Raw genomic sequence first — 10040 nt, forward strand, 5'->3', positions numbered from 1 at the left:
GACCCTGAGGCTTCCTCTAAGCCAGCAGGGAGACAGGAGAAATGGTTTTGAGTGGATTTGGGGAACTTGGGGAACCCAAGCAAGAGGGTTAGGCCTGGGGATTCCAATTCCAGCCAGGATCCTAGGCCAGAGGGTTGGGTGGGGCGTGGGACATGGGGCACCACTGGGCTGCGTGTCCGGTACTCACGAGGCTGGTCTGGGGCACCCCCAGAACTGGGCAGGAGCCTAGGCAGGACTTGGGGGAGGGGGAATGGGTTGTTGGTGAAAAAGACAGAAGAGCCTGGGGCGGCAGGACAGAGGCAGCTCAACCAAGGTCACTGGGAGGGGACAAGAAGGCCCCTAGGGTCCCGATGGTGCTAGGAGCCTGAACCTCCTCCCAGAGGAGACCCTTCCTCCAGCCCCACCTTCCCGGAGGCAGAATTGACAGTACAGCAGCTTTATTGACCAGACATAGCAGCAAGAACACAGCAGAGGTGGGGCCTGGAGAGTCCGGCCTGGCCACGGGCTCTGGCTGACTAGAGTCAAGTCTGGGGACCCCTGCATCTCTCCCCAGGCCTTCCTAGAGCCCAACCTCATCCCTGCTCTGAGTCCTCCCTGAAGTGATGGACAGCAGGGGCTGAGGTCCTGGAGGGGCTGGGAAGGCAGGTGGCACCCAGATTGGGGCCAGTGCCAGGTCCAGTGGCCAGCAGGAGGCAATTCGTGCAGGACAGTGGGGGCGTGCGGGTAGGTGGGGAGCGGCCGGCTCACCACACAGAGCACTTGTGAGCAGGGTTCATGGGCGAATCTTTGGGGCAATGGAAGGCCCGGCCAAACTCCTCAAACTGGGACACACTGCCCAGCACCCTGGGGTGGAAGAGACTCATAAAGTGTGGGTCCCAGCTTAGCCCAGCTGTCCCTTCCCACAGGTACCTGCTTCTATCCCAGATACAAGGAGAGGGTGAGGCCCAGCAGCATACCTGTAGTGCTCAGGTGCGTGCTTGTCGGTCAGCACCTGCAGGTAGATGGACTGTGACCGCCGTTTGATGCACCAATTCTGGGCCCGGGGAAGGGCGGGGTGCAGGGGAGGAGAGTGGAAGATGAGGCCAGAAGTCCACTGCCCAAGCCCTGCAACACCCTTCCCACAACCCTCAGCACATGAGGCCTTAAACGCCCATCAGAACCCACAGAGCCATTGTCCCCACCCCCAACCACCTACCAACCCCAACATGGCCCACCTGGGCGAAGGCAATGAAGAAGAGCTGGTTGTGTGTGTACTTGAGCCGGTGCAGTGGGTGCTCTGGGCCATGCTCCCGCACCCACTTCTGATAAGCCTGGGGGTTCAGGAGGTTCAAGTGCCTGGAGCTGCAGTGCCCACAGTGGGGCAACCTGACTTACCCTCCACCCAGCCAGCCCCAGCTCTGCACATTGAGGCCCCAGCTCCCTCCTTCCACACTTTCCAAGCTGTGCTCCCTCCCAGGAAGGCTAACCCCAGGTAGGTACCACCCCTCCAGGCAGCCCTCCCTCCTCTTGGAATGCAGGGCCTGGGAGTCCCTCCTTTTGTTGAGGACCCCGTGTCTGGCACCCCCTAGGCCAGAGGACAGCAAAACAGGGAGAAAGAGGTGCTACATCTCTGGTTGAGTCCCCACCAGCCCCCACCCCTCCCCTGAAGGGATGGAGGGCCAAACCCCAGGAGCTCACATAGTAAGCCAGCTTGAGGCCCCCCATATCTGCGATGTTCTCGCCAAGTGTGTGCTTCCCATTCACCTGCGCAGAAAGGAAAAGGCCGGAGGCTGCATGGGGCCCACTGACCTTCCTCAGGCCTTGCACCCGGGCCCCCGCCCACCCCTACCCCTGCCCTGTCCTCCCCTTTCCAAGAGGATTTAGGAGGGACTCCAATCCCTTTGTGCCCTGTGGCCCTGGTGAGTCTGTGTGAGCTCATTTATGTGTCTGTGAGAGTGTGCACGCACCCTTGGGTGTGTGTGCAGGGACCTGCACAGGGTTTGTTCGGGCACATGTGTGTACATGTGTGTGTGCACGCTCCTGTTACGTGCCGAGCTGGGCTCCAGGGGCTGAGGGAGGTCAGGGGGTCTCACCCGCTGGTTGTAGACAGTGAAGTTGTCGTAGAGGTGGACGATGCACTCAGCCTTGCGCAGGAAGCGGCGGTAGGAGGCCTCTGTCCACCAGTGCAGCAGGTTGCCCGCGCGGTCATATTGCCCCCCTGTGGGGAACGGGCAGGATGGGCTGAGATTGATGCTCACTCCCAGAGCCCAGGCTTTGAGGACAGAGGGGCCCCGTGGAGTTTTAATCAGCCCGTCACCACCCTACCCCCTACTGCCACCATCCCCTCAACCCACAGGCCTCACCCCAGTCGTCGTAGCCATGGGTCAGCTCGTGCCCGATGATGGTGCCAATGCCCCCGTAGTTCAGAGACCTGGGCCCACAGCAGCAGCATCAGGCCCCACCTGTGTTCTAAAAGTGCCTCCCTGCTGCCCGGGCCCCGGGAGGCCCTGGTCAGGCTAGGAGGTGACCCCAGTGGTGTCTGCATGGTGCCAGGCACTCCTGCCTCAGCTTCCTTGTGAGATATGTAAAAGGGGCGATTTATACCTGCGCACCTGCCTTTTATGAAATAACATCTCACAGAGCTGGCGGGGGGGGGGGGGGGGGCAGGATAGGAGGGAGGCAGGAGGGACACGGAGGCACCCAACATGGGATATGCCTTTTCCCTCATCACTAGGGTCGCTCCACTTTTGAAACACCTGATGAAATCTCAAACTAGGTAAGGGGGGACTATGGGGCATTACAAAGAAAGTGAAAAAAAAAAAAACACAAAAAAACTACTTATGTCCTAAATAACCAAGGATGAAGTAGGACTAGGAGGACCCAGGGTCTGCAGATGTCATGGCTCCTGGACCCACCCAGGTTTGGAGCAGTCTGAGCAGCCCCCACCCACCGCGCAGACAAGGCCAGGTTCCGTACTCACTGTGGGAAATCGGGGTCATACAGGGTGGGCTGCAGGATACCAGCAGGGAACACTACAGGGAGGGTGTGGTAAGCAGGAGACCTGCCCACCTCCAAGCCCTGCCCCTCTCAGGACATGCCCCTTACCCATCTGGTTCTTGTTGGGTAGATAGTAGGCATTGAGTGCTTGTGGAGGAAGCAGCCACCTGTGGAGGAAGGCTGAGGTCAGCTGCGGGGGGTCCACACTCCTCCACAACCCTCCTAGCCAACTTCTTGAAGGCGGTTCTGATGGCCCAGCCTACAGCCATGTCCCGGCCTCCCTCAAGCTGCTCCCCAATGATCTCCAAAGCTGATAGCCCCACCCACGACTTGTGCAGGCCTTGTGCCCCTCGCACCAGCATGGTGTGAGGCAGTTTGCCCCACCAGCCTCCTGGCTTTAGTAAGGTGCCCTCTCTCCATGGCATTTCCCTGCCCCCAGCTCTGGGCCAGGCACCCACGTGGACTTATCCACCTCCTGCCGGATCTTCTTGACTGAGAGCTGGATGCTAAAGCGGATGCTGTTTAAGATGTTCTTGAAGTAGGTCTTCTCGTGGACTTCAAACTGCACAGGGGACAGGCAGAACTCAGCAGCAGGCCAGGGGCAGGGCCACATGAGTGCCAGGCAGGCCACATGCCCTCCCAAGGTCCATCAGCTGAGGGCTGGCTGTGGCTCCTTCATTGCAGTGGTGGTGGGCTCCCTGGAGGTCTTGGACAGGGGCCTGGAGAAACCCAGCTGGTCAGGCTGGACAGGAACAGGCCAGGGGGCAAGCCCACCTCATACTCCTTGTCCACGGCCTCGGGTTTGAGCAGGAAGTCTGGGTAGCCGACCATCACCATCATGTACTGGAGCTATAGTCGAGAGGGCAGTGAGAGTGGGCCAGGGCCTCAGGTAATAGCCCCCCACCCACCAAAGAGAAAGCTCTAGCTCCAGCTTAGAGGTGGAGTTCAAGGATGGAGAAGAGCAGACCGAGTCAGGACAACTCCATAAAAGGCACCTTTGTCTCCTTTGTTATCCCAGCCCTAGGTGCTCAGAGGTGCTCAATAAATGTAGAACAAACAAATGGGAACAGGATCCCACTTCACCTTGGCCCGAGCAGCCGCCTTGGTCTCAGCATCCATCCAGTCCAGCTCCTCCAGGCGCTGGCCCAAGATGTACTTGATGTCTTCCACCAGCTGCTGCACCTGCAGGGTCAGGGCTCAGGGCTCAAGGATCAACCCAGGAGGGCTTAGAGCTGGGCCCCCAGCACCTGGTACGAGGGGCCACCTAATCATTCAGCACCACTTTCTAAGTTCAGGGCTGGTACTGAGCACCCAGGGGTGACCTTGGAGGTGGGGATCCAGGCCCTGCACCTCAGACAAGAAGCTCCCAGCCTGGAAGGGGGCAAACTGCCCCAGCAATGATCACATGTATTCCTAAAACCATGCCTACTGACATGGCAGAGAAGGATGGGCAGGAGCTTAGTGGGGAGGGCCTCCTCTGGCTGACAGGCCAGGTGGGCTTCCTGGGGGAGGAGACCTGGTGAAACCAGCCTGTAGCCTCAGAAAGGGCAGAGCCCTAAACTGAGCCCGCTGCCCCTAGCTGCAGGGGGATGTGTGGGGCTCCCCATCCTCAGACCAAGGCCATACAAGGACTCCATGCCCAGTTCAACACTCGTAACCCCACCCCCAAGCCCAGGGCAGCCTGACCTTGGCTTTGCTGGCAGCTGAGAAGTGTTCATGTACAAAGAGGGCGCCAAGAGCCATGCCAAAGTGGCGGTTAGCCTGGCCCAGGCAGACACGGGCCAGCTCCTGGGGCTTGTCACTCCCCTCCATCTCACGTGCCAACTCATGCAGAGCCTCTCGAAATGGTGGTGACAGATGCTCACTCAGGACCACCACCACGCGCCACACCAGGTAGTTGTGCAGGATCCTGAGGGCCGGGTGAAGGAGCTGGGTGTCCAGACAGGCTCACATGCTTGGGCCACCCGAATGCACCATCCTACCGCCCATACTCCTGAGCCTAGGGTGGGACCTAGCACCCCCAGGAGTGAGGGTCATTCCAGGCACATGGAGGCAGAACCTAGAGTGGCCTAGTCAGGAAGAGGACTGGGTCCACACACACAGCAGGACACATTCTGGCCATGGAGCAGAGCACCTGATGCTGACGGGCCACAGGCCAGCATCATTTTCTGACTTGCTATGGGTGGGAGAGTTGGCACTTCTGGTGACTGTGTGCCCCAGAGCTGGCCTTGAGAGGCCTCTGTTCCTCCCCAAGGTGGGCAGAGAGCAGGGAGGCTCTCCCCAGGGTGTCCTTTCTGATGTCCAGACCCACTCAAGCCTCACTCTCCCCGGATGAGGAAACTGCAACTCAGGAAACTCACAGCCCTACTCAGGGCTCCACAGAGGACGTGAGAGAACCACGTCTGAACCTAGGGATCAGGACTCCTTCTCCAGTGCTCCTCACATGCCTCCCCATGTGGCTCCTGCACAGAGGTGGGAACTCATAGCTCACCAGGAAGATGGGTCTGGGGTATCGGGGAAGGGCCTGGGATGGGGAATTGGCAGTTGTACCTTCGGGGTGTGGAGCGGATGAGCTGGGACACCTGCTGCATGTAGTCCGTGGCCAGCAGCACCACCTCCTCGTCCTCTGAGAAGTCCTCCTGGAAGATCTGGTCCAGCAGCCACTTCCACTGCAGCTGTGGGCCATGGGTGGGGGCGGTGGGTGTGGGTGTGGCAGGGACCACAGAGCATAGGGAAGGGGTCAGGGAGACACAGGAGGACACTGGAGTCCTGGGGAGGGGATGACCCAACAGTTTCAGGATCAGCACCCCACCCCCCACCCTCCAGGACCCGACCACACTCACATGGGGAGTGATCTTCTGCAGCTGTCCCAGTGTCACCTTGTTGTACATGGAGCTGACGTCTCGACGGAGGTCATCATACTCTGACACTGTGATCTGGGGTGGATGAAGATCAGGTTGACCCAGCCCTGCCCCATGGTCCCCTCCCCGCAGCCCACAGCAGTGCCCCTGCTCACGTTGGCCAGCCGCTGCTCCAGTTGCAGGATCTCCTGGGCCTTCTGCTCCACAGCATTGGCACCCAGGAGGCTGAGCAGGCGCTCCATGAACACTCGGTAAGCTGCCAGGATCTGCACCAGGATGGGGCATGTCAAGGGTGAGGATCATTGCTAGGCCCTGGTCCATTCCTCTCCCAGCCTCAGGCCTTCCCTGCAACCCCACCCCATTGCCCCCACACCTTCTCACTGTCCTCATCCTGAGCTAAGTACAGGGTCCTCTCCGGTAGAGTGAGCCCATCCTGGTCAATCTGGAGAGAGAGGTGGGGGTCAGAGGTCAGAGGTTAACAAGCCAGGTTCAAGCAAAGGAACTGAATTCCCACTCAAATGCCCAAATAGCAAGACATCCATTGTCACAACCCCAGGGGCACAAAGACATTAGCCCCTCCCTCTATCCAGAGCAGAGGGCGTAGACGCCCATACCTCTACCGGTCTAGCCTGGGGTAGCTTGGGGATGATAGAGGGGAAGTCCCCGCCTCCCCACCTCCACCCCCACCCCTATCCCCACCCCTACCCCCACCCCCACTTCCTGTAAAGCCTTCCCTTTCTCCACCTGTGAGGAGCACTGGCAAGGAGGTATTGACATTTAGGGCCCAGCATCTGGCCTGCCCCAGCCCCGCCGGGCTCAAGGGCACACACCTCCTTCCGTGCTCACGGAGCCGGCAAGAGGGCTGGGAAATTGCAGCTCCCGCGGCTCCGCTAAACACCGCAATTACTCCAGGGAAATTACTTGCGCCCTCCTCCCGTGCTCTGCCAGCGCACGCTCCCTTCCTCTTTTCCCTCCTCCCCTCCGGGATGGGTCTATGGGAAGCGGGCCAGCACCCCGGGTTCCGGGCCGCTGGCGGGTACCTGAGGAGCGGGGGACACTCACGCGGATGACATAGCGTGAGGAGTTCCTGTCGTCCAGGTTAACGGTGAGTGAAAACAGCGCGGCGGCGCTGTACACGCCCTGCGCCTTGTACAGCAGCCGGTTGAGGTCCCAGTGTCCCGAGGACCCCGGGCGCTCGGCGGCGCCACCCAGGTCCCAGCCTCCGCAGTCCTCGATGACCTCAAGCATGGGCCTCGGGCCGAGCCTCTCGATCTCGCGCATGTCGAGGCACGAGCGGAAGAAGGCGCGCACCTTGCGCTGGGCCGCGCCACCCGGCCCACCCCCGGGCCGCGCCAGCAGGCGCTGCAGGCGCTCCTCGTTCTGCTCGCCGATGGCCGCGATGGTGCCGTAGGTGAGCTTGTCGTCGGGGATGGCGTGGCGCCGTAGCCAGCCACCACACGCGAAGGAATAGAAGTCCTGACACGGGTCTATGCTGGTGTCCAGGTTGGCGGCCAGGAAGCGGGCGGCACGCGCGAAGGCCTTGCGTTCGGGGCAGCCCTCCGAGCAGGCTCCGCTGCCCGCCGCGCCCGGGCCCAGGTACTTGAGCGCCAGCATGGCGGCTAGGATGGCGCAAAGGCCGGCGGCGAACACCAGCCCGGACAGCAGGCAAACCTCGCGCCGGTTCCAGCGTGGCAGCCCGGCCCGTGTCCCGGAGGCGCTGCGCCCAGCGCCCAACGGGAAGCCAGGGGGCAGCGAGGTCCCGCGCGCGCCCCCCGTGCCGCACCGGCTCACGTACTTGACCTCCTGGAACTCGTCGTAGTGCGCAGTCATTGAATACGGGGCCTCCATGGCGCGGCCGGCGCCACCCTGCAGCCCTTGGCGATCTCCGCTACAGGATGCACCGGGCCACCGGCCTTCTGTCTGGCCTCCGCATGGCTCCCTGGGCCGCAGCTACAGGAGGGGTAGATGCAGGCTTAGCGAGGCATTGGGGCCCGACGGAAGGGGTGCAGGCCTGGGTCCAGAGGCTGGGACTCCCCAACAGCGAGCAGACCTGACGCCTGGCCTCCCTGCGCCAAAAGGAGAACGAGGGAAGGGGAAGGCTCGGAGTGGCCACCACTTCCCACCTATGCATCCTTTGACCTGTCTCTTCTTTCCCTGAACAACTATGCCCGTCGCAGATTTAGGAGGCTCCAGGTGGAAAGCTGGGAGCACCAGGCACGGGGCCTGGCACGTAGTAGGCCTTCAATGAAAGACTGTTTCTCTGACCGTAGCCTTTCTTGTGCAAGACCTGCTCCGGTCAAGGCCGGTGGGGGAGGGGGAAAGCGGAAGCTGGAGAAAGGAGGTGCGGTCGGGAGAGCGTCTATGCGGACACTGAAGCCGCCTTCAGCTCCCCGCAATTAGACGTTCGAGAAAGCGGTTGAAAAAAACAAACTGCCCTCTCGGATGTCAGCAGGGCGACCCCCAGCCCCGTCTCCTTCTGTTCGATAGCTAGAATGCCCCTTTCTCAAGCGTCGTCTGCCGTCTGGCCCGGAAAGAGGAGGAACCCCCGACGGTCCTACGAACCAGGACCCAGTACCGTCTCCAGCTCCCCGTCCTGCCTGGGCTACTCCCGGCTTCAACAGGTTCTCCTTGGAACCCAAACTTGGGCGAAGTTTCACCCCTAGCGTGGAGGGAGCCGGCTCCGCGCGCCCCGAGGTCTGGACGCCCAGCCTACCGCACCGCGCCGCACAGTCCGCGGAGCCAGAGAGCAGAGCCCGGGAGTCGCAGCCGCAGCCGGAGAGAGAGCTGCGAGGACGCAGACAAAGCCTAGAGGCTCGCCGCGGCGGCGGAGGTGGCTGCGTTGGTGGCCGCGGCAGCAGAAGACCGAGTGCCACTTACCCATCAGGTGCGCACCGGGCCGAGCGGGATCAGAACGGGTTGAGCCCGAACCCGAGCCCGAGTCCGAGCCCGAGCCGCAGCCCGATCAGAGCCGGAGCGGGGCGGGCGGTCGTTCTCTCCGTGCGCCCGCCGCCTCCTCTGCCGCCGCGCGGCTCCGCGCCACCCGCCGGCCCCGAGGGAGGGGGCGCGCCGGCGGCTCCACCCTCCTCCTCCCGCCCTCCTCTTCCCCCTCCTTCCTGCCTCCATCCAGGCTACCTGGCAGCTCTGGCAGTTCGGGGGCGGGGACGACGGCTGTGGGAACACGCTCCCGAGGGTCTTGCCGGGACTCCGGGCTCGGGGATTCCAGTTCCAACCGCGTCCGGGGAAGAGTGAGGGCGCCTGCTAATCTCGGGATGGGATCCCTCCGATCCCGTGTCCACCAGCCCGTCGATAAAGGACTCAGGTTGCAGGCGGCGCGTGGGCCGTCCCATCAGCGTCCACAGGCCTGGAGCACAGCCCGCCCGAGGAAGACTCCTCGAAAAGCTGCAGCATGTGCCTTTACAGCGCCAGGCGCAGAGCGGACTTCAGTGAGGGGACCGCCTGGCCCATCCCAGCTCTCTCCCCTTCCCCTAGGACATCTGGGATTTTGGTTGCCGGTGCAACCCTCCCTCACCCAGCCCCTGGTGGAAGGAGAGCCTCCATGGAGGCTGCTGCAGGAAGGGGGCCTCAGGGATGAGACTGCATCCCTCCCCAAACCTTGACTGGCCTTGCACCCACTGCTTAGGAAGACCCTGACCAGAGAGGAAGAAAAGGACTGGAGAGTCTGCCCTGCAGCCCCTCCTCAGGCCCTGGGCCTCGGGACCCTGGTATGTGGACTGGCGGGAGGAATGGGTAGGTGTAGAGGGAGTCTGAATTTATCCACCCACTACCTTCTTCCCCTGCAACTTGTTTTTTAATGTGGGACCTCTTTACCACACTCTCAGCTCTGAGGCAGAGCCCACTTCTGCCTGGCTCGGCACAGCACTCACAGGGCCTGGAGCTTCTTGGATGAATGCTATCCTTTCTGGAATCTCTGCTTTCTCTGCCCTGCCTTAGCTACCCCCTCTGCTTCCGGTGTCCTTAGCAGAGGACCCTACAAAGCACCAGCACCCCCAGGCCTGCAGGACTGTCCTAAACAATATTGGAGAGCTTAAGACTGCCTTGGAGCCCCATCTGATAAGAATCATGATAAAGCAAGGACCCAAAGGACCCATTGCCCTGTTCCCTCCCTGGGGCTCCTCATAAGCACAGCCACTGGGTCCTGGCCCCGAGTGGCCTCCTCTGTCCCCATTCTGCCTGTCCCATGTC

General features: G+C 61.8%; 1 protein-coding gene across 2 annotated transcripts; it reads right to left on the reverse strand.

The window, feature by feature from the left end:
- Nucleotides 1-486: 486 nt before the first annotated feature.
- Nucleotides 487-7685, reverse strand: ECEL1 (endothelin converting enzyme like 1; the record flags this gene model as incomplete). 2 transcript variants are annotated; one of them, XM_079783290.1, is made up of 17 exons in its annotated part: nucleotides 487-843; nucleotides 957-1033; nucleotides 1215-1310; nucleotides 1678-1743; nucleotides 2073-2197; nucleotides 2343-2410; nucleotides 2960-3011; nucleotides 3085-3143; nucleotides 3441-3538; nucleotides 3751-3825; nucleotides 4060-4158; nucleotides 4663-4885; nucleotides 5527-5651; nucleotides 5820-5912; nucleotides 5993-6103; nucleotides 6211-6279; nucleotides 6900-7685. In XM_079783290.1, the coding sequence occupies 17 exons, from the start codon at nucleotides 7683-7685 to the stop codon at nucleotides 744-746; spliced, it is 2322 nt and encodes a 773-aa protein (XP_079639416.1). In that variant the 3' UTR covers nucleotides 487-743. The 2 variants fall into 2 exon arrangements, with proteins under 2 accessions (XP_079639416.1, XP_079639415.1); XM_079783289.1 differs by having other exon boundaries at nucleotides 3435-3538.
- Between the last annotated feature and the right edge of the window lie 2355 nt (nucleotides 7686-10040).

Source organism: Cnephaeus nilssonii, assembly GCF_951640355.1.
Source record: "Cnephaeus nilssonii genome assembly, chromosome: 10".
Lineage (NCBI taxonomy): Eukaryota > Metazoa > Chordata > Mammalia > Chiroptera > Vespertilionidae > Cnephaeus > Cnephaeus nilssonii.